A 23,743-nucleotide genomic window follows, 5' to 3' on the forward strand; every position below is an offset into this window, starting at 1 on the left:
AGGAAAGTCAGCAAAAATATAAATACTGTATTACAGCAGGTATGTGAGAGAAAACAGCGTTATCTTAACATCATGCCGTGATAACAAATTAAAGAGGAACTTACTTTTCCTTCCAGATAAATAGTCAAAAGAAATATTGTTTAAATGTGACATCCATATGGAATGTCAACTTGAAATACATTGATTGAAGCGAGATCAGCAGAGCAGAAATTTTTATTTGTATTTATTTATTTATCCGTTATTTTACCAGGTAAGTTGACTGAGAACACGTTCTAATTTGCAGCAACGACCTGGGGAATAGTTACAGGGGAGAGGAGGGGGATGAATGAGCCAATTGTAAACTGGGGATTATTAGGTGACCGTGATGGTTTGAGGGTCAGATTGGGAATTTAGCCAGGACACCGGGGTTAACACCCCTACTCTTACGATAAGTGCCATGGGATCTTTAATGACCTCAGAGAGTCAGGACACCCGTTTAACGTCCCATTCGAGAGACGGCACCCTACACAGGGCAGTGTCCCCAATCACTGCCCTGGGGCATTGGGATATTTTTTAGACCAGTGGAAAGAGTGCCTCCTACTGGCCCTCCAACACCACTTCCAGCAGCATCTGGTCTCCCATCCAAGGACTGACCAGGACCAACCCTGCTTAGCTTCAGAAGTAAGCCAGCAGTGATACGCAAATCATTGATTGAAGTGGAACAAATGTCCCATTTGACGTTTCAGGGCGACTAACTAGTACAGAACTGTTGTATCTGTAACTTTTAAAAACTCTTGAGATTACCACCATAATAGCACAAAATACAATCAACGGCCAGTTTATTAGGTACACCACCCTGTTCACAAAAATGGATCGCTCTTACAGACAGTGAGTCATGTGGCCTGCTATGTAAAGCAGACAGACAGGCTTCAAGGCATTGAGTTACTGTTCGATTGAATGTTAGAATGGGCAAAATGAGTGACCTACGCGACTTTGAGCGTGGTATGACTATCGGTGCCAGGTGCGCTGTATCCAGTATCTCAGAAACGGCCGCCCTCCTGGGCTTTTCATGCACGACAATGTCTAGGGAATACCCGAGAATGGTGCAACAAATTAAAAACAGCAGTCCTGAGGTAAAAAAACAGCTTTTTGATGAGAGGGGGGTCGAAGGAGAATGGCAAGAATCGTGCAAGGTAACATGCGGGCCACAAACAGACAAATAACAGAGCAGTATAACAGTGATGTGCCGAACGGCATCTCTGAACGCCGATTGGCATCTCTGTGCACAACTCGTCACGGATGGGCTATTGCAGCAGACAATAACGCCGGGTTCCACTCCTATCAGCTAAAAACAAAAAGAAGCGGCTTCAGTGGGCACGCGATCACCAACACTGACAATTGAGGAGTGTAAAAACATTGTCCGGTCCGACGAATCCCAGATCCTATTGCGTCATGCTGATGGCAGTCAGGATTTGGCATAAGCAGCATGAGTCCATGGCCCCATCCTGCCTAGTGTCAACCGTACAAGGTGGTGGCGGTGGTGTAATGGTGTTGGGAATATTTTCCTGGCACAGGTTAGGTCCCTTGATACCAGTTGATCAACGTTTGAATGCCACAGCGCAACTAAACATTGTTGCTGACCATCCCTTCATGGCTACTGGGGGGTCCAAACCGGTACAAGATGGGTTAACCTAATAAACGGGCCACTGAGTGTAAGCGTAAAGTTTTCCCACTTTTGCAAAATGAACAGTCGGTCCTTGCTGAACAAATTAATTGACCTGTTCATGTCACATCAGCATCGAAAAGCTTGACAAACGAACAAAGATGAGGTTGGTGTTGTGTGTGCTTTTGTTAGACAGCTGCCATAATTGCAGAGTGAGACAGACGGCCAAGCACAGCAGAGCAGACAAGACACTGTCCTACAGTAGACCACACCGTTCCTAACCAACTCAGCCTTGAGCCCCGCCCTCAGATTCTGGTCACCATGGTAACACTGTCACAGCCCATCCATCATGGCCAGAAGGTCATCCCCTTTACTGTTGGCACTCGATGAGCACGGCTCACCAGCCTCCTCCGTGAAGTCCCCCATGATTTTTGCCAGCTCCGCATTGGCTTGCTGGTTCTGAAAAAGAAGGCAAGCCACCAATGGTAGATCTGAAAGGTCTCGATTGGGGAGGGGCTTACATTTGATTATAGTACATCTTGTTAGACTGGCCTATCCTGATCGTAGTGCAGCTCAGATAACCTACAATCCTTAGCCTGTCAACCTACAATCCTTAGCCTGTCAATTACAGAAGCTATTCTGTAAGTGCTAAGAGATGACTGCACGGGTGGAGTAAGTCTCCTGTGACAGGTTTTCATGGGGGACCTGTTTGACGGTTACACCACAGCATGTACAGTAAGACAGTCTCAATCTACGAAATGCTTCCATATCATCCCTTCAAGTTACATAAAATCATGTCATATGGTTGAATATTTATCTAGCCTCTGTGACAGAAATAATATAGGTTAGAATGAGCTTTACCTTAGTCGCTTGGATTTTTATGACGTCATATGAAAACTCGTCTGGTCTCGATATCAAGGCCTCCCTAAGAGGAAGACAAATCCACATTATTGTTAAAGGCCCAGTGCAGTGAAAAACTTGATTTTTCTGTGTTTTATACACTATATGACCAAAAGTACGTGGACACCTGCTCATCTAACAACTCATTCCAAAATCATGGGCATTAATATGGAGTTTGTCCCCCCTTTGCTGCTATAACAGTCTTATGGGAAGGCTTTCCACTAGATGTTGGAACATTGCAGCGGGGCACTGAAGTCGGGCACCGATGTTGGGCGATTAGTCCTGGCTCGCAGCCGGCGTTCCAATTCATCACAAAGGTGTTCAATGGGGTTGACATCAGGACTCTGTGCAGACCATTCAAGTTCTTACACACCGGGCTCGACAAATAATTTCTGTATGGACCTCGCTTTGTGCAAGGGGGCATTGTCATGCTGAAACAGGAAAGGGCCTTCCCTAAACTGTTGCTACAAAGTTGGAAGCACAGAAGCGGCTATGATGTCATTGTCTGCTGCAGCGTTAAGATTTCCCTTCACTGGTACTAAGGGGCCAAGCCTGAATGAAAAACAGCCCCAGACTATTATTCCTTCTCCACCAAACTTTACAGTTGGCACTATGCATTGGGGCAGGTAGCGTTCTACTGCCAGCAGCCAAACACAAATTTGTCCATCAGACTGCCAGATTGTGAAGCGTGACTCATCACGCCAAGGAACGCGTTTCCACTACTCCAGAGTACAATGGCGGCGAGCTTTACACCACTCCAGCTGACGCTTGGCACATGGCTTGGCACATTGCACATGGTGATCTTAGGCTTGTGTGCAGCTGCTCGGCCAAGGAACCCCATTTCATGAAACTCCCGAAGAACAGTTCTTGTGCTGACGTTGCTTCCAGTAGCAGTTTCGATCTCGGTAGTGAGTGTTGCGACCGAGGACATACAATTTTTACGTGCTACACGCTTCAGAACTTAGTGGTCCCGTTCTGTGAGGTTGTGTGGCCGATTACTTCGTGGCTGAATCGTTGTTGCTCCTAGACATTTCCACTTCACCGTGTCAGCACTTGCAGTTGACCGGGGCAGCTCTAGCAACGCAGAAATTTGACTAACTGACTTGTTGGAAAGGTGGCATCCTATGACGGTGCCGCATTAAATGTCACTGAGCTCTTCAGTAAGGCCAGTCTACTGCCAATGTTTTTCTATGGAGATTGCATGGAGGTGTACTCAATTTTGTACACCTGTCAGCAACGGGGGTGGCCGAAATAGCCTAATCCACTAATTTTAAGGGCGTCCACATACATTAGTATGTATTTCCACACAATGAGGTTGGAATAATACTGTGAAAATTACAATAATGCCCTTTTAGTGTAAGAGCCATTTTAAAAGACTGAGTTTTGGCTTGCCTGGTGACATCAAGCAGTAAATTAGTTAATAGACCACTAAGAAAGCCAATTCAAAACCTCTCTGCCAATAATAGCTAGTTTTTTTATTGGAAGCAATCACAGTAAGGTACTTAAACGTAAGGTACTTAATTGTACCTTTAATTAAGGTACTTAATTGTAATTGAAACTATTTGATAATGAGATGAACACGGCTGCACTGGACCTTTAACGCTGATACTGATTCTTAACACTGACAGTGATTTTTAACACTAACTTAACATAATTCAAAAATCAGGTTCAGTTCGTTTCATCATGTTGTGAGGAGTACCAATTTTGTGATATCCAATTGATAGGTACAGTCTTGTCCCATCACTGCAACTCCCATACGGACTCGGGAGAGGCGAAGGTCGAGAGCCATGCGTCCTCCGAAACACGACCCGCCAAGACGCACTGCTTCTTGATACACTACTCGCTTAACCTGGAAGCCAGCCGTACCATTGTGTCAGAGGAAACACTGTACACCTAGCAACCGTGTCATCGTGCGTGCGCAAGGCCCACCACAGGAGTCGCTAGAGCGCGATGGGACAAGGACAACCCGGACTGTCAAACCCTCCCTTAACCCGGACGACGCTGGGACAATGGGTCTCCCGGTCGTAGCCAGCTGTGACATACCCCGGTATCAAACCCGGATCTGTAGTGATGCCGCTAGCACTGCCTGAGACCACTGCGTCACTTGGGAGGCACGGTACGGTTGTAATTCCATATTTAATTTAACCACAATGACACAAAAATACAACAAAACAATGCTCATAACATAAGAGGACTTACTCTTCTTCCTCATCTGTAGCAAAGAGGTTGACTCGGAAGCCACTGTCTGCATTTCCTGGTTTCTGGACTTCCATACCCCCCATTAACCTGGCCAACATGTTCAGCTCCTCTTTTGCCAGGGGGTTTGGAGCTGTGTTGACCTGTATACACAGTGAAGGTACGCATAATCATTAACACAATGCATGAATTGCATGATTTAGCTGATTAGGGCATTTTTCATTTCATTTAAGGCTGGTTTCCATTACATGTAAGGCTTAATTACAGATGAAGCTTAGTCTGACTTGGACAGATTGTCCTTTCTGTAGCCTAATCAATGATGAAATAACACAGATATCAACACAATTTTGACCCTCTGTCAAAAATATATTATAGGACATACTGTAAAATGACATTTATAAGCAAAAAATGCAAGGCCTTGCAGGATACATGCCTGTGAGAGAAATAGTACAGCGTAGTGGTTAAGCATAATTTCAACTCACCGACTTTTTCTGTGCAGAGTTTTTGGACGTCCCTGACATGTGTGTTTCTACCGGACGGCTTACACTGTACCTGTGGGTAAACAGAAGCCAAGCACTTGACAAGCTGAAATAATATGTAGCATCACGGGGGAGGCAAATAAACATGTCACTGTGTAAATTACTAGACAATTTACAGTGACTTTTAGCTACCATGTTGATTTAGGCCTACAGTATATGACCATTGACGACAGTAGAGGAAATAGTAGAGAATGTAGTAGTCTCAGTGGGGGTAAGTGTGGAGCAGCACATACATGTTGGTGCCCAGCTTGATGACCCGCTCTCCAAACATCTCAAAGGAACCCTCGCGGAGAACACTGGTGTAGTTCCCACCGTTGCGGAACTGCAGTCTCTTCACCTCTTCGCCATTGCAGCTGAACATTCTGATGGTAACAAAAAAATACACACACACAAAATATTCGGCAAAAACACTTTTAACATCATATGAGGCAACCAATCATTTCCTAAAGATAATTTGCAACTTCTCCTGTTTCACAGAAGACACTTCTAACAATTCTAACAAAACCGCTAAGCGGTTGCAATGTACTTGTAACAGAGTGGTCACTAGTTTGATTTCATCTGTCTACACTTTCACATTGTTCAGTCTCAAGTTTGCCACGTGAGCTTAAGTTCCTAAGACGCAATAAATGAGTTTTAAGCCCGGCTGCGCTCAATCCCTTGGCAAATACAGCTGTGCTAAAAGTAAGCTTTTCTAAATTTAGGCAGCTGCTCGTTCAACACCCTCAGTAATGCAATTAGCTGCAGATATGCTGGTCTAAATGAAGCTGACAGCATCTGCGGAAGGAAAGCAAATAGATGCCATCAAAAAGCACAAAACAGTAAAAAAAAATATATATATATATATATATGGATACAGCCATATTCAATGCATCTAATAAAATTTAGATTTTACTCTACTGGAACAAACTTGGCTTGGTTGGATTGGTGAGATTCCATGTTATGTGGGCATGGACAATTATAGCGGTGGTACCTGATAAGTCCTGGGATGTGTGTTCCGTGGGGCACAGGACCCGAGATCGGGAGGACAAAACGTCCATTGGAATTCTGCACTTTGTCTTTGAGGAAGATGGACACCTGCAAAGACAGATGAGCAAAACGTAGTGATAATTGTGTAACACTTCTTGTAATCTCTCGTGGACAGACTACTAAAACATAAATTATACTGTAGATCTGTCCTGATACAACGGGATGAGTGAGATAACGAGCAGCATTAGTTCCGGTGCTTTGGACAAATCAAGATTTTGCAGGTGTTAGCATCTGACCAATTACGGAAGACTTTAGTTCTGGGTTAACCGAGATTACAATGTGTATAATTCCTTATGATGGAGTTATGATGCATTGTAAAAGGGATAAATCACCCAAATTACAAAATTAAATACTGGCTTCCTTACTTTGTAAGCAGTTTACGGACAAGTTATGACAGCAATTCATGCTTTGGTTTAGCTTCCCTGGCACGGTTTTAGCGTTTAAAAATGTTAATAGTACCATAACTCTGTCAATCTCTGAAACCCATCAAAATATGCCACAATCCCCCTTCCCAACACGCTCATCATCTGTCGAAAAAGTTAGACAAACTTCTGCGAGATCTTGAACTCACCCTTATGTGCATGTCTTGAAAGAAGATGAGGAGCGTTTGCCGGATGAGCTGAAATTCACCACTAGACAAGGGTGTGTACATCTAGAAATAAGAGCACAAAACATGCAATGAATAAGAGATCATACTGAACACTTAGCTGAGGTTTGAGCAATTGAAGGGAAGTTTATTGTACCTCTATGAGCTGTCTGTATGTCTCGTCAACCTGGCTGAGAACGCTTGGGGTGTCCTTCACAAAATCCTTGATGGCATCCATATGGTTGAAGGACACAAGGAGGATATCTTTGGCCCGCGGGCAGAGGAGCACCTGGTACTTGAAGGCCATCGTCATCAAGTCATACAGCTGTGTGCATGAACAACAGTCATATGGATGATGAGGGGTTATTGTTATGCTCAAAAATAGCTGCTGCCAGTTCATAATGTACACCAGATGGAGCCGTCAGCATATTTGAACAAACTAGGATCATGCTCTGCAGGTGGATTTATTCAACATTAAACTTATAATCAGGATTAATATGTCAAAATGCTGAAGATATTCTGTTTGATAGCCTACATAAAACCACTTTTTAAAAACAACAGATAGAACTCTTCAAAATAGTCAAGCAATGATGGTGCAATAAATGATGAAAGCTTTGAAAATTATAGGTCTACATAGGGTTTTCAGTGACCTGGGCAATTTCCCTAAGTACCTAGAATTAAGAGTATTAAAGGGTCACTAGGTAAAGAGGACGTGATTCTGAGAATGTGATAAAAGTGGTAACGTCGTCATGACAGCTTCTCAGCTGACTCCAAAACGGGGTGAATGATAGGGATTTAACTAACAACTTCTATCTTTCTCAGAAAGGAGATAACAACTCGATGGCCTTTCACTTCCAATAAAGGGTCCTTTTAATCAGGGATGAAACAGAAGAAAACAGACTGAAGCACAGAGGGAATATACATCCTTGTCCAATAAGGAAAGCCTATTTTTGTTTTCTGTTGCAAAACCTTTTGAAATGTTTTGGCACAGCGTGCCCTGAACATGAACCAGGTGACACGATTCCATCCATACCTTGTCCATGCTGGCCTGGTTGAGTCTCATGATGGAGGCGTGGGCCAGTCGGTCAAACACCGTCCTGAGGGCCTTCTTGGAGTACAGCTCCTGTGGTTTGAACAGCTCCTCCAAAAACTTTTTATTGAACATGGTGGTGATGATGTCATTCATAACTGGCAGAGTGAGGGCACAGGACACAAGGTTGATGTCAGGTCACAAGTGGGGACTGGAATAATGTCAGTCTGTAAAGTTAGACTCATCAAGATGACATCTTCAACATAAACATTGGGAGGTCTTTCCAACTTAAAAACATTAGATTTTTTGTTGTTTCACAAACAACCAAATCTGCTAAAATTGTTATTATTGGCTCTTTCTAATGTAGGCGTGCAAATTGTAAAGAGTCCATGATATAAAGCAGTCTTGATAGAACTGGGACCATATTCAACAAGTGTCTGAGTAAGAGTACTGATCCAGGATTAGGTCCTCTTGTCCATTAATTATAATATAAAGGGCAAAACTGATCATGGATCAGCACTCATACTCAGATGTATTATGAATTCGAGCCCTGGATTTAACTGTTTATGTTTGTAGATGTGAAGTCGCCCCCTTGTTTATGATTAGTACAACTGGGTGTATTCATTACGGAAACCGTTAAAGAACCAAACAGAAACAAACTGAGCAAATAGAACGAAACGGGGAGGGACCTACCTGAATTTGTCCAATAGAAACTGGGTGGGTGTAATTTGTGTAACGTTCCAACAGGAATCTGTTCCAAAAACTTCGTAAAGTACAAGGTTGCCAACAAACAACGCATACAAAGTAGCACGATCAGGTCACCTAGCTAACTAGCTTCCGAAAAACGGAATTAAATAGCCCACTCCCTACCCGGTATCCTATTCTGCCGCTATACAACTTTGTATGCGTTGTTTGTTGGCAACCGTGTTATTTACGAAGTTTTTGTAACATATTCCTGTTGGAAAGTAACACAAATTATACCTACTCATAGAAACTCTCGTTTGCGTTTTCAGTTAGGAGTAAACGGTTTCTGTTGCATAACGTTTCGCAACAGAATCGGCGTAATGATTACACCCCTGGCAGAGTCTACCTTTAAAATCAAAAAGTTCCGTGCTCAAAGGAGTCTACCTTTAAGCAAGCAGATATGCATTCTAGAGGCAAGGCTTAACGTCCACCTATTCCCAATTGCTCTAAGAAAGCAACAGCCTTTTAAACCATCAGCAGCATTATCAGCTAGCAAAGTTATTTGATTGGGAGGTAGAAACCGGATCTCTTCTTAATGAAGCCCATGGCTGAAATCTCTACAATCTTGGAGGCAGAGTGAATGAATATCTCTGGGCAAAGATTTCATCCAGATTATTGCATTTGTAGAACACTCTGTTGGTTTCCTCGAAGGCCTCAAAGCAGAGCATGTAGGCCTAGTGATGCATTGCATGACAAATATCAAAATACCTCTCCTTCTGTCATCCTCTATCCAATCAGCTACAAGTACAATGAAGAATTTGCAGGTTAAAACACAGGCAGGGAGACAAATGAATGTGCTCCAATGTATGGCAACCAGTTTGTGGACATGACAAGGTCAGTGATTCACCTGTAGCTAGTTGAATTCTAGCCTAATGCAACCAGACAGTTTTGCTAGCTAACTATAATGTTACCTTTCTTGGCTTTGTCAGCGGGAATATTCTGAGCTCTTAGGCGTTGATCCAAGATGTAGAGCATTTCTCCACCGAGATTAATAAAAAGCAGGGGTAGCGTCCTCGAAGACATATTTGTCGTATTGTGCTGGATAGCTAGCTAGCGAAATGTCCCTTCTGCCTTGTTTAAGCGTATGTAAGCGTCCACTTGGTTGCCAGGTCACAAAGAAAAAGGACCAATCAGGTAGCACGCAAGCTAACGTGCAAATATGTTTTATGTTTTGTGCAAATCAAAAATTGAGACGTATTTGTGAAGGCTCGACCGTTTTATGTTAATTTATACCTGTGTTATGAACGTCCCTGAGATACTGAGACAACAGTCTGTAAATCATCCTGAAAAAGGACCCAAATGCAATTGAAAAAAAAAAAAAAAAACATAACTTTATTGTGCATCTTATGTTCATACATGGTGCTATGAATTCTTTAAGAGGTACTGTTTGAGGGTAGGGGTCAAATTTAAACAATACAAAAGTAAAAATGTACATAGTATAACATTGACAATTTGTATCAACAATATGTGACACAAGGTTAATTTAACTTCCACTTGAAAACGTCTTCAAATGACTGTACAAGTCAAACGTCTCCATTTCTGATGCGAATTTCACGGGCCATCCTGCACGTCTCAAGGAATCCACAGCAACAGGTCATCAATGCATCATTGCATATTGTCCCCTGTAAGAAAATATGATATTCAAATATGATTAGAATGAATCCACCAAATATTTGACAGTTCAAGTTCCTCAAACTAGGGAAAATCATGAGGCTAATTTATTTGTCAGTATGTGTACTGATGAAACGCTCCATTCCTGTCTTTCATAATAAAAGGGTGAGACTGGCTCAGACAGGAATGAGTTGCAGTTCTCCCTAGTATGCTATAAAATGACATACTCAATGCATGAATGCATCACTATCCCTAATTTCTTTAGGCTCCTAAGGGTAACATACCTGAATCCCATAGGTCAATCTCATGTGGGTCCTCATGGCTGTCATGCCTCCTGGAACACAGGCCAGGCACACGTTCTCACCGTACTTGTCAGCTGTGTAGCAACTTAATGCTATTGGGCAGATGAAGCCCAAGGCACCTGTATGACAACATTTGACCTTATTGTAAAATCCAGAAAATAGGAAACACTTTTTCTTGAAACACTTGACAACCATTAAACCCTATGGTATGGTACGAGGTAGGCCTACTTAGTGATGATACTTAAGGTCTTATTATTTGTCTCAATACTCACAGACTAGGATGTCACTGCAGCAGGAGCACAGCCCAGTGCTCCACTTGCCCGTCTGCACATTTGTCCCATAAGAGCCTGCTCCTGGCTGGTGGGTGATGACTGGGTTCGACATGTCAATCAAATGGGGTCAGCTTGTGTCACCTAAAAACTAACCGCATCCAACAGTTAGCACAGTGGTTGAAGTTTGATCATTTCCTCAATAAAGTAATAAAACAAAACTAGCAGCATGTTATTCCTTCGGGATAATTGCTCATAGAAAAGTTCAAATAAAGATTCCATACACTGGTACTCAAGTAATTGATTTGGTACTCAAGTTTATACACAGGTCCATTCATACCCTGAACCACCATCTTACGTCATATACTACAACCCTCTCATGTATTGCAATAGGTTTTAATATAATTACATATTGCCATTTCATTAAACAAAGACTAATAATAACTGTTGTATAACTGTCATGTATCATCAAAAGGACAAGACATGGTGTTCAATCTCTGGGAAACCACTTCAAATACTTTGTATACTCTAGTATAGAAATATACCAAATGTCATACATGTACATCACTTTCAACTGTTCCTCAGAAACATTTTAGGTAGTTGTTTATTGATAAGTAGTTACTCTATTGTAGCTTTTTCTACACATGTGAGAACAGAGGAAAGAGCATGTCACTTACCTATCTTGTCTGCAGCTCTGATCCTCTCCTGATCTGAGTCAATACACTAACAGGAAGTTACTAAAGCTGTGAACAAGCGCTGGTTACACACTCCTACTATGTTTCTCAAGACAACTCTCAACAGCAGTGAAAACACCAAATTCACAGTAGGACAGTTAAGCTGTTTAATGACCTGACCATTCCACAGTATTATAGGTTTCAAGGTCAATTCACAGGTGACAGATAATGAGTATAACCTTGGTTTAACATAGGTCGGTCGATAAACACCAGATATCTGATGTTCTTTCAGTTCTCGTAAACACGATTACAAGCTATGTTCAGGAAAGTCATCATATGATTAATCTTACACTTCAGTTTCAACCACAGTTCAACCATAGGGCATAATGTTCTTTTTTCCTCATCTTTCATTAGCATTTTAATCAGCATCAAGTAGAGGTGTTTTATCTCTTTCAATTGGGGTAGTTACATATCACCATACCCAAGTGACTATATGTGATAAACGTTTTTTAAAAAGAGAGCAAACAAATGGATTATACAATACATTTTATTAAATGATTCATTGTGGGTTTATTTGACACTCTCAGGTCACATATGTGGAGCACATAGACATTGCCCACACCAAAACCACATATCTGCGTCACTGCATTTATTTGATGATGCATCTACTTGCAGAAGGGACAAGAAGAATGAAGACTTGGTGTACTACAAACAATAAGTTATTCATGTTTCTTATTACAGTATAACAATACATGGGAAAATTAATTTTACATGAACTGGTGGCATGGGTGGGTGGAGATTTCTCCTTAGGACAAATGGAATGGTCGAAAAGGAGCAAACCCCGCTCACTGGGCCATGCAAAACTAATTTGTCCATTGAGAGCAAGACTGAATGCATAAGACAGACATTGGATACTGTAGCAGTTTATTGGGTTCCTGTAGCTGCTGTCCTGGCTGGTTCTGCCAACGTGGGGGGAGGGGTCTGCTTAATTTTCTTCCTTTGCTCCAGTTTCTGTTTCTGCACCTCTTTGAAGACCTAAGAAAGTACACAATCAGATGAACCTACAAAAAACACCCAACAAAAATGACAACAACAACCAAATTATAAATGTCTTCATTTGGGGCGGCAAACAGCCTAGTGGTTAGAGCGTTGGACTAGTAACCGAAAGGTTGCAAGATCGAATCCCTGAGCTGACAAGACAAAAACCTGTAATTCTGCCCCTGAACAAGGCAGTTAACCCACTGTTCCTAGGCCGTCATTGAAAATAAGAATTTGTTCTTAACTTACTTGCCTAGTTAAATATAGATAAAAATAAAAAAGCTTTGCTTTGACTTTTAGATTAAGTCATGCATTAGACTAATGGTAAAAGCCCTGGTTCAACAGCCTGCATACAGCAGAAATAGTAACAAGAAAATTGCTTGTCTGGTCCCAGATCTGTTTGTGCTGTCTTGCCAACCATACAGTACAAACCACTCTGGAACCAAGCTAGAAAACTGCGCTAAATAAAGTGAATAGAGTTTTGTTGTGTACCTTTATGCACAGGGCCTTCTTGGCCAGCCAGCGTCGGGTGGCATGTCTGTAGTACTCCGGAGGGAAAGTGTAGGTGATGCCCAGCTGCTGGCAGACATGTTCAAAGGCGTCGTAGCGCGTTACCCTGAGGTGCTTGAGCAGCTTCTTCCTGCGGTCAATGGCCATGAGCATCCATCGCTTGTTCGCTTTGTCCTGATACAAAGATGGGGGGGCCGAAACACAGAGTCAGAGGTCAAATGGAGAAAAAATAAGCTTAAAGAGATAACATTATTTAAGGCTTGATTCAATCCATAGCGTTGAAGAGCAGCACTGTAGGGCGATTGAAATGTAAAGGTAATATCTCATTGAGCTGACCAATGCAGCGTTCACCGTGAATGATGTCTCCGCAAGAATATTGCCTTTAAATGTATATTGTGCTGTAACGCAGCTCTTCATGGCTACAGATTGAATCAAACCCCTAGTCTGGGAACATGTCTTTTACATAATAGAGGAGGGTTTTGTTCTAATTAAAAATAACATAGTGATTTTGAGACTTTCAAAGCCAAACTAAAAAAAGCGTGGGGGGAGTGAGATACAAAAAGTGAGACACAGTATAGTGACAGACTGCCAAACCTTGGCTTTAACATTTTAGCTGTGCTAAAATAGTTATATTTTGCAATATGTCTGCAAAAATGTTTGATTCAATGTTACGTGTATACATTGTGACAGTTTAAATTCCCAGCATGCAGCAGCACCACCACTACTACTCTGTCAAATGTCATGGTATGTGTATGCACTACACAGGAAATCCTGTTGACAAACCTCACACCAGATAGGGAGGGGATAGGAAATTACACGTGTGGAAATAATATGCATGCACGTCACTGTTACTATAGGGACTTAAAATTACACAGTCTTGCATTTACCCGTCACCCATACACACCTTTGTATGTTTGTGCAGGTGCTCCTGGTAGTTTCGGATTTTGGAGGTCAAAATGGCCACTAAAAGGTCAAGAAAGGGGTTAAGGAATGAACAAACGATTGCTGAAATAAGGTGGTTCCTCAGAGGAAAAGCACGGTTGTTCACTAGTCCCAAAACGGGAACCTACCCTTGACTTCTGTAGAGCTGCGGTCAGCTTCATCCCTCTGGACTTTTGCAATCAGCTGCTCCGTTTTCAATTTCAACTTCTCGCTCTGGTGACACACAACATGGTGTTTTGATTATGCAATATCCAGCATAGGTATAGAAAAACGGTCATATCATAATGTAAACTATAGCAACGAACAGGTATACACAAACTGTAGTTACTCTACTGTAGTTTTCTTATGAGCGCAAAGAGAAAGACTAGATGAATAGAATGTAGTAACAAGGTGAAAAGAACATACATGGCTTGCTAGTTCCAGTGTCAGAAGTCTTTTGACAAGGTCATCAGCTCTGTAAACACATAATAACAGATCAGCATTAGGAAGAGATGTACTGTATAGAAGAGGTATAGTACAAAGGCAGAGTAGGCCTATATATTGTACAAATAAAGACAGAATAACTATTTTAAACAACATCTCAATGCTGTAGTTGTTTGGACATGGGAGAGTTGAACATACATGAGCCATGTCTGCATGACATGAAATACATTTAATTTAAGTTTGGACAAATTAAATGTACATACGTTTGAGCGAGTGGAACAGCGGCATATTCCATTTTCAGCATTGTCGGAGGAAGATCACTCAACTGACTTTTCATCACTGATGGAAAAAACTTAGACAGTAAATATCAAACATCCAAGTGGTCTTAGATCAAATAGTTGACCTTGGTCCTCCATACCTGGCTTCTTCTTTCTTACGACACGGGCATAGTTTCTCACAGACTGAATGGTGAAACTCCCAATACCTGGTAAGAATTAAACAAATTATCAAACAATACATAATTACTGTTAGTTCATTGCTTTATGAACCATAGGATGGTGCCAGATTTTTGCCTGCAACTACACTGAGTGCACAAAACATTTTGTGCACTCCACCACCCCAAGAACATCCAGACAACTTGGTACAACTGTGGGAAGCATTGGACACAACAATGGCCAGCATTCCTGTGGAACGCTTTTCGACACGGTCTATGCACTGACGAATTGAGGCTATTCTGAGGGAAAATTAGAGGGGGGGGGGGGGGTCAACTCAATATTAGGAAGGTGTTCTTAATGTTTTGTACACTCAGTGTATGTGTCTGCATGAGAAAGCATCTGTAAGCATGTTCAGCAGCAACATGGTTTGCAGTAAGAGTTGGGATATCTTACTTACTTTGATGTAAGCCTACATTTTGTGAACAGTAGTGCTGAGATAATAGAAACAAGAGTTGAGTGTCATGTTCTGCATACATGACCAAGAGTGGTGGAGTGAGAAGAGAAAAGCTGCTGCAGACACATTGCAGGGGGCCTGTGGGGAAAATAACTCTGGTTCCCACATCCTTTTCATAAAAAACACTTACTAGCAGACCGACTGATTAAATTATAGGAAATGTATTAGTCATATGTCTGGGTTAAAATGGCATTACCTTCGCACCAGTCTGGTTAAAAAAATATTCCTTTAATTTCAGCTGGTTAGATAGGTAGCTACTAGCTATAGTTATCACTACATTAGTATACAATAAGGATCCATTTTATGTAATCTATTTTTATAATGAAACCATATAGCTAGCCTAGTTAGTACACAGGAGGATAAGGACAATGGGGTAGTGAGTTGATGTCCCTATACAAATAGAAAGCCTGTGTCACTGTGTACACGAAGAGAATAACTCGTGTACCTGTCTATCATGTTTGCTGCTGTTGTGATTAGCTATATGTGCACTAGATATCCTAGCTAATTGCTGCAGTGCCCTCTCCTGGCCTACCCAAGGAAGAATTGTACTCACTACATGACTAATGGAAAAACACATTTTTACGAGGTGTTCTGATGATGATGATGATAAGTGGGGTTTCACACAAAATCTACCTATTCCGTATTTTTCAGTAATGGTTCCTTGATTCTTGCTCGGCGTGTGCAGCTAGCTAGTTGACATGCATGCGAGCAAGTGCAGAAAATTAACAGCCGCGCGCATCGACAAGACGTTTCATTGTTGCATTGACTAATACGGCCTCCTTCTTAGCTAACTAACATATCGTAAGCACACATGTCTACTCTGTGAAATTAGGAGTATAAATATATATTTATTTACCTGTCAATGCAGTCTCATTGTTGCTGTGTGAAGGCCCTGTGGTGACAGAGGTGAATGCCCCATGTCTCAATCGGAGAGACGCACAGGTTCCTTTCAGTCTGGATAAAACACCACATTCTCGCAGAACGACAGATGTCGATTTAAAAGCACTTCTTAAAGCCATGCTTGATAACATGGCTGATTCAGAGATGATTTGATATATGTCCGGTATTAATGGTCAAAATGTAACGAGTAAACAGCATTCGTCCCTCACATGAGGATCGCCATTTTGATTAGACATAACCAATCAGACGGAGAAGTCAATTCAGGAAATGAGAAGGATGCTTGAATAATCGTACCGGTATGTTCAAAACAGACTCTAGCGTTATTATCCTTGGTATTTACAGTATTTATTTCAGAATCCTTTTTTTATGCAAGAGTGGAAAATAGTAAACTGTATAGGGCCAATACCAATACATTAAAGGTATTGCACACTCATCCTATTTCCCAAGTAACAATAGCCTTTGAATGACCAAAACATCAACAATAATATTTTCATGCTATTAAAATGTTCAGAATTTAAGAAATCATCTCAAACTATCAGGAAGCCGGAAATAAAAATAGGTTGAGTGGGCAGGGAGCAGAGCCGGGTTGCTATGTCTGCAGTTTTCAGGTAATTGGGCTACATTGAAAACTATGCTGCTGGTGAAAATGTATTGGTCGCGGGTTGTAGGTTTTTGGGCTAATTCTAAATTGCACTGCGGCCACCAGGGCATCTCTTTACATGTGTGTTTTATTAATTCCACACTGCTACTGCTGACTAGCACATGTAAATAGGGTATTGGAACTGACTTTTTTTTTTTTAAATCCTGTATATGGTATGCTTTCTTACTTACTTACTTTATTGTGTATTTCAATTTGTTTTTCTTTTCTAGTAATACATTATTATTATTGCATTGTTGGGTTTTGAGTTTGCAAGAAAAACATTTCACTGTACTTGTGCATGTGACATTAAAACTTGAAGCTGACAGCTCTTTGAAACACCCTTGTGGTCGTTGCCAAGTAACAAGGTAAACAATGGGCCACATGTCATTGATGACAAGGTAAACAATGGACCACATGTAATTCTGAGCCTAAATAGTTTGTCTCAACCCATTTTCTCTGCAAAATGTTCTCATTGTCAGCGTTGCTGATCATGGATTGTTGGATATCAGACAAACAGCAATACACAATTGCATTTCCATTGTTTTGTAACTAATTACATAAAGCTAATTTCCTGCATTTCTACACAATCCAATAAGTATTTAGTCAGCAACCAATTGTGCAAGATCTCCCACTTAAAAAGATGAGAGAGGCCTGTAATTTTCATCATAGGTACACTTCAACTATGACAGACAAAATGAGGAAAAAAAATCCAGAAAATCACATTGTTGGCCACAATTTTGGCCCATACCACTCAGGAAGGAGACATCTTCTATCTCCTAGAAGATTAACGTACATTGGTGAAACAAGTGCAAATCAATCCCAGAACAACAGCAAAGGACCTTGTGAAGATGCTGGAGGAAACAGGTACAAAAGTATCTATATCCACAGTAAAACAAGTCCTACAGTGCCTTGCGAAAGTATTCGGCCCCCTTGAACTTTGCGACCTTTTGCCACATTTCAGGCTTCAAACATAAAGATATAAAACTGTATTTTTTTGTGAAGAATCAACAACAAGTGGGACACAATCATGAAGTGGAACGACATTTATTGGATATTTCAAACTTTTATAACAAATCAAAAACTGGAAAATTGGGCGTGCAAAATTATTCAGCCAAGAGGCCCATGATCACTCTGGATGAACTGCAGAGATCTACAGCTGAGGTGGGAGACTCTGTCCATAGGACAACAATCAGTCGTATATTGCACAAATCTGGCCTTTATGGAAGAGTGGCAAGAAGAAAGCCATTTCTTAAAGATATCCATAAAAAGTGTCGTTTAAAGTTTGCCACAAGCCACCTGGGAGACACACCAAACATGTGGAAGAAGGTGCTCTGGTCAGATGAAACCAAAATTGAACTTTTTGGCAACAATGCAAAACGTTATGTTTGGCGTAAAAGCAACACAGCTGAACACACCATCCCCACTGTCAAACATGGTGGTGGCAGCATCATGGTTTGGGCCTGCTTTTCTTCAGCAGGGACAGGGAAGATGGTTAAAATTGATGGGAAGATGGATGGAGCCAAATACAGGACCATTCTGGAAGAAAACCTGATGGAGTCTGCAAAAGATCTGAGACTGGGACGGAGATTTGTCTTCCAACAAGACAATGATCCAAAACATAAAGCAAAATCTACAATGGAATGGTTCAAAAATAAACATATCCAGGTGTTAGAATGGCCAAGTCAAAGTCCAGACCTGAATCCAATCGAGAATCTGTGGAAAGAACTGAAAACTGCTGTTCACAAATGCTCTCCATCCAACCTCACTGAGCTCGAGCTGTTTTGCAAGGAGGAATGGGAAAAAATTTCAGTCTCTCGATGTGCAAAACTGATAGAGACATACCCCAAGCGACTTACAGCTGTAATCGCAGCAAAAGGTGGCGCTACAAAGTATTAACTTAAGGGGGCTGAATAATTTTGCACGCCCAATTTTTCAGTTTTTGATTCGTTAAAAAAGTTTGAAATATCCAATAAATGTTGTTCCACTTCATGATTGTGTCCCACTTGTTGTTGATTCTTCACAAAAAAATACAGTTTTATATCTTTATGTTTGAAGCCTGAAATGTGGCAAAAGGTCGCAAAGTTCAAGGGGGCCGAATACTTTCGCAAGGCACTGTATATCGACATATCGACCGCTCAGCAAGGAAAAATCCACTGCTCCAAAACCGCCACAAAAAAGCCAGACTACGGTTTGCAACTGCACATGGGGACAAATATTGTACTTTTTGGAGAAATGTCCTCTGGTCTGATGAAAAAAAAATTGAACTGTTTGGCCATATTGACCATCGTTATGTTTGGAGGAAAAAGGGGTGGCTCAGGGGTGGCAGCATCATGTTGTGGGGGTGCTTTGCTGCAGGAGGTACTGGTGGGCTTCACAAAATAATGGCATCATGAGGATGGAAAATAATGTGGGTATATTGAAGCAACATCTCAAGACATCAGTCAGGAAGTTAAAGCTTGGTCGCAAATGGTTCTTCCAAATGGACAATGACCCCAAGCATACTTCCAAAGTTGTGGCAAAACTGAAAAAGTGTGTGCGAGCAAGGAGGCCTACAAACCTGATTCAGTTACACCAGCTCTGTCAGGAGGAATGGGCCAAAATGTATTTACCCAACTTATTGTGGGAAGCTTGTGGAAGGCTACCTGAAACGCTTGACCCAAATTAAACAAGTTAAAGGCAATGCTACCAAATGCTAATTCAGTGTATGTAAACTTCTGACCCATTGGGAATGTGATGAAATAAATAAAAGCTGAAATAAATCATTCTCTCTAAGTCATCGGAATTTCATAATTCCTATATGTGTACATTAATTAAATCACTCTATTTATAAGAATTTGTAAGATTCTTATTTGCATAAAATAGACAGAGTCTTATCTAAATTAGATAACAGTATTTATTCTCGGAGCTCGCTGCCATGGAACCACAAACAACAGTTTATATACAAAATATGACGTCATTGGTTATAGAATGAATCTCCTCCTCTCGACCAAGACAAAGAGGTTCAAAAGTTTATTCCAACCTCCTAGCTCACTCCAGACACACACTATATCAAGATTTAACTTCTGAAGTCTCACCTTCATCCATCACTATTTAGAAGACAGTTCCAGATAATGGAAAACCTAGGGAGGCACTCACTGCCTTATCTAAACATCCCAGAGCTAAGTTGAGTCGGTTCAACCATAGGTTAACGATCCTTTTTGCTTACTTAAAAACCCACAACACATACCTCTCCAACTAAGTTGGAATGGTGTTTATTACATTTTAATTACTCCTTGTTCATGCTACAAAATCCCTTCCTTATGAATTAACATTATTAATCAGATAAAATAAAACCGGGTAGAGTTTAATTAGTTATAGTTCTATTTAAATGTAGCTATTTAGTCATTATTCATAAAATTCCTAACACTATTATTCTGACATTTCACATTCTTAAAATAAATTGATGATCCTAACTGACCTAAGATAGGGGATTTTTACTAGGAATAAATGTCAGGAATTGTGAAAAACTGAATACTTTAAGTATTTAAATACTTTAAATCTATTTGGCAAAGATGTATTTATACTTTAGACTTCAACTGTATTTTTTATAATCATAATTGAAAAGGAAAGAGCTCAAAGTGCATATAGGTTAGGCTACTATGTGGAGCGAGTGTTGCATCTTTTCATTGTCAATAAGTATTTATTACCCATTTATTTGTCTTTGCCTGCAAATTGTCCCTCTAAAAGATAGGCAATATCTAATAGACCTATGCAAAACGTAGCAAGTGTTGCTGTCATTCTTGCTGCTTTCAGTTCAGTAGCCATACCTGCGAGATCAGGTGCGTGTGGTCTCAATTAAAGAGAGTAGGCTATAGCTTATGCATGGGCAGAGAAGCACGGAGCAGGTATCCTTCCAAGGAGATGTACCTCCTAAATAGGCCTTTGATTTGGCTATAGTTTACTACATTGCCTAGAAATTGGCCTAAATATTTATTGCCCATATTTCTTCATCTGAAAATCTTCCAATCTCCTAAAAGGTAGGCTACAAAAATAGCTCAAGAGAAAGTGAAAGTCTCTCCAAATCGTCTCTCTTCAAACTACATCTAGCATATCCTAGTAATACAATGTACAGTGGCTTGTGAAAGTCTTCAACCCCCTTGGCATTTTTCCTATTTTGTTGACTCACAACTTGATATTAAAATGTATTTTTGGGGGGGATTGTATCAGTTGATTTACACATGACTACAGTGGTTCCTCCTTTAAAAGTTGCGAGCACCGCGGGACTTAAAGGTGCCCAGCGTCACAGCTTCATCGCTCCAGACCACCACAAGGGGGAGTTAGAGCACTCATTATGCATTTGGGTCCAACCATATCGAGTTGTTTCAATGACAAATTTTGATGCGAGCCACCCTTGCCTTGTGGCATTCAACAAAGATGGCTGACAAAACATTACAGCGGAACTAAATAGCAAAACATTGAGGATTAATGTTAGACAAACGTTTGTGCATATTTTTTTTGTCAAAGTTAGTTTACAAAAATCACTAATTAGCAAGTTCTGACTAGCTAACATTAGCCAGCTAGCTAGTGTTAGGAGAATGCATTTGTAATTCGGGTTGTTTAATGTTTTAGGAACTCCTGAGAAAAACAAACCAGGCTGTCGCCTTGTGAAACAGGATGTAAAAATCTAGCCAGCTAAAGCATTTACTGCTTGCCTTGCAATGCTGCTGAAGTAACATAGCTAGCTAACTAGCTACTTTTTTATTGTGTAGTGGAGGATAAAAATAACTGTATGCCTATGGATGTGCAGCTAGCTACAGCTACCCTAAAACGTTTGGTATGAATATTAGTTCGGAACCTATGAACCTCAGCTATCATAGTTGTATCAACTTCAAGTCTGAATGGCATTATGAAGCATATGGATAGAGTAGAATATAATAACTTTAGTGCCATGGATGCAAGTACTGTAGTTATTACCACACGTGACATTCCCACATTGTAGCCTGTACATTGAATATATTCACTGATCATGTACTCTTCTTTGGCAAATAAAGGTGCGGTTCAGGTATGAATCTGAGACATTCTTTGTCATATCGAACTGCATTATTTGAATGATGCTGTGTCTGCATGAATGCGTTTACCACTCCTGCTCCTGGAACATCAATGATTACACATTGTAACTATGCAATAGACGAGAAACATAATTGATTTGTAATTCATATATACAGAAAAAAAAACTATCTGCATTCATCTGAGGACACAGGATAGTATTTCAATGAGATACTTAATTTCAACCAGTGGAGAATGTGATACACTATTGAAAGAAGTTCAATATCCAGGTTTCATAAATACATGATAATTGTAATATTATAAATACACGTTCAAACTGTATGGTGTGCATTATAAAATGAGGAAGAAAGTCAAGGTGGGGAGAGCGGTGTAGAAGACAAAGGGAAAAGGCTAAGAACAGCAGCAGACAACATAAGATTCATTAATTAGTGCTACCCTAATATTCTCAGTTCATCACAATTGCGGTGTCTCCTAACCAGCCTCCTAACCAGCCAGAAGGCGAGGAAGAGTTGATGAGGTGGCGATGACGGGAATGGCTTCCTCTCACATCAAAACATACCTGCAGACGAGTGACAGATGGATAGAGAGAGAGCATGATTAAGCCTTGTTTTTTTTTATTCTAACAGTTAGTCACCTTAAATCAGGAGGTGAAATGCAAAACTGACCTTGGATCATTAACTCTGGGACTACTACAACTCGGTCTGTATTTCAATGTAAAGCATCTCTTTACTAATACTTCCTGTTGACCCGACCAAGTGACATATCACCTATGATCATGCTGTGCCCTCCGTTTCAGCCATTTCAGATGCTGGAGGGGTTCACCAAAACAGCTGATATAACCTAGAGGATTTAGGGAGAAGGGGGAGAGGGATGAAGTGAAGAAGAGACTCTTAGTGTGTGTGGTCTCCACACTAAGTGGCTACAGAGTACTTTATGCTGAAAAACAGACACATTAGGACAAACAATAGAAGATAATGTCAATAAAATATACTGTATGTGACGCAGACACCTATCGGAGTGTGCCTGAAACATTTAAATACAGAGGGCTGTGTGTCTCACCACTTGGTTATTACAAGGCTAACCCCCAGAGAAATCATGACTTGGCAGCAACAGATAAATACAAACATTTTCACTGGACTATGTGGTGTAAATCTGAAAATTAGCAGCTGACATCTTAAGGGTTTTTTAATTCATGCATGCGAGACAGGTTCCATGTACAACAAGACAGGCAGATTTGGAGAAAAAGAACACAGAACAGCAATAAAGCTTTCAGCCTGTTCCTCGGACAGTGAACATCTGGCAATATCTACATTTGACCCCTTGATCAGCTCGCTCTCTGAAAGACCGTTCAAATTAAAGCAGCAGATGTCATTTTTAGGATACGTCAATAAAGCCCGGTGCTGCTTACCTGAGATGCCATCTTCGTAGTTGTCCGCTTTGACTTCCTTTGTGTCGGAAAAAGAGTAGCTTTCAGAACAATTATTTTTGATTGAAAATAAAAAAGGTTATGCTCTCGACAAAAAGATACAAATGTACCTCCATATCATATAAGAATTTAACTGTTAATAACCATACCTTCATACAAACATGCTACTGTATGCAGAATTCTTGACGCACACCTGAAGATGCTGCCATATCCTGCCAGCACACCCACAAGAGAGCCACTCAGGAGCAGAATGATGACACATGAAAGAGGGAAAGGAATGAGATGGGAACAGCAATTTGTGCAAGTTGGGGAGGGTTAATAGACTATTCAACCTTTACTAAAGAATAGTTT

General features: G+C 40.9%; 3 protein-coding genes across 4 annotated transcripts; all 3 read right to left on the bottom strand.

The window, feature by feature from the left end:
• Positions 1–537: 537 nt before the first annotated feature.
• oscp1b (organic solute carrier partner 1b) lies at positions 538–9,843 on the bottom strand. Its single transcript, XM_021595520.2, has 10 exons — positions 9,575–9,843; positions 7,923–8,077; positions 7,047–7,214; positions 6,875–6,955; positions 6,248–6,351; positions 5,511–5,639; positions 5,221–5,290; positions 4,742–4,881; positions 2,504–2,567; positions 538–2,101 (listed from the first exon to the last, which is right to left on the bottom strand). Exons 1-10 carry the CDS (start codon positions 9,684–9,686, stop codon positions 1,976–1,978), a joined length of 1,149 nt encoding a protein of 382 aa, XP_021451195.1. The 5' UTR covers positions 9,687–9,843; the 3' UTR covers positions 538–1,975.
• A 125-nt stretch (positions 9,844–9,968) lies between these two features.
• Positions 9,969–11,909, bottom strand: LOC110517486 (cornifelin). Of its 2 annotated transcripts, none has more exons than XM_021595535.2 (4): positions 11,523–11,909; positions 10,849–10,996; positions 10,559–10,695; positions 9,969–10,285 (listed from the first exon to the last, which is right to left on the bottom strand). In XM_021595535.2, the coding sequence occupies exons 2-4, from the start codon at positions 10,958–10,960 to the stop codon at positions 10,187–10,189; spliced, it is 348 nt and encodes a 115-aa protein (XP_021451210.1). In that variant the 5' UTR covers positions 10,961–10,996; positions 11,523–11,909; the 3' UTR covers positions 9,969–10,186. The 2 variants fall into 2 exon arrangements, with proteins under 2 accessions (XP_021451210.1, XP_021451211.1); XM_021595536.2 differs by having other exon boundaries at positions 10,849–10,989; positions 11,523–11,647.
• A 139-nt stretch (positions 11,910–12,048) lies between these two features.
• mrps15 (mitochondrial ribosomal protein S15) lies at positions 12,049–16,561 on the bottom strand. Its single transcript, XM_021595531.2, has 8 exons — positions 16,237–16,561; positions 14,851–14,916; positions 14,696–14,771; positions 14,415–14,463; positions 14,138–14,222; positions 13,972–14,030; positions 13,050–13,241; positions 12,049–12,554 (listed from the first exon to the last, which is right to left on the bottom strand). Exons 1-8 carry the CDS (start codon positions 16,409–16,411, stop codon positions 12,444–12,446), a joined length of 813 nt encoding a protein of 270 aa, XP_021451206.1. The 5' UTR covers positions 16,412–16,561; the 3' UTR covers positions 12,049–12,443.
• Between the last annotated feature and the right edge of the window lie 7,182 nt (positions 16,562–23,743).

This window comes from Oncorhynchus mykiss, chromosome 3 (assembly GCF_013265735.2).
Source record: "Oncorhynchus mykiss isolate Arlee chromosome 3, USDA_OmykA_1.1, whole genome shotgun sequence".
NCBI lineage: Eukaryota > Metazoa > Chordata > Actinopteri > Salmoniformes > Salmonidae > Oncorhynchus > Oncorhynchus mykiss.

Excerpts from the sequence above, each read along its gene's own strand:
- oscp1b (XM_021595520.2), bottom strand. The coding sequence starts at position 9,686 with ATGTCTTCGAGGACGCTACCCCTGCTTTTTATTAATCTCGGTGGAGAA. Across the intron at positions 5,640-6,247 it reads CACATCCCAGGACTTATCAG|AATGTTCAGCTGCAATGGCG; the intron begins GTACCACCGCTA and ends TGTTACCATCAG. Across the intron at positions 2,102-2,503 it reads TAAAAATCCAAGCGACTAAG|AACCAGCAAGCCAATGCGGA; the intron begins GTAAAGCTCATT and ends CTTCTTTTTCAG.
- mrps15 (XM_021595531.2), bottom strand. The coding sequence starts at position 16,411 with ATGTTATCAAGCATGGCTTTAAGAAGTGCTTTTAAATCGACATCTGTC. Across the intron at positions 14,917-16,236 it reads CAATGAGACTGCATTGACAG|GTATTGGGAGTTTCACCATT; the intron begins GTAAATAAATAT and ends AATTCTTACCAG. Across the intron at positions 13,242-13,971 it reads ACCTGCACAAACATACAAAG|GACAAAGCGAACAAGCGATG; the intron begins GTGTGTATGGGT and ends TCTTTGTATCAG.
- LOC110517486 (XM_021595535.2), bottom strand. The coding sequence starts at position 10,960 with ATGTCGAACCCAGTCATCACCCACCAGCCAGGAGCAGGCTCTTATGGG. Across the intron at positions 10,696-10,848 it reads CTGCAGTGACATCCTAGTCT|GTGCCTTGGGCTTCATCTGC; the intron begins GTGAGTATTGAG and ends GTTGTCATACAG. Across the intron at positions 10,286-10,558 it reads GATTGACCTATGGGATTCAG|GGGACAATATGCAATGATGC; the intron begins GTATGTTACCCT and ends ATTTTCTTACAG.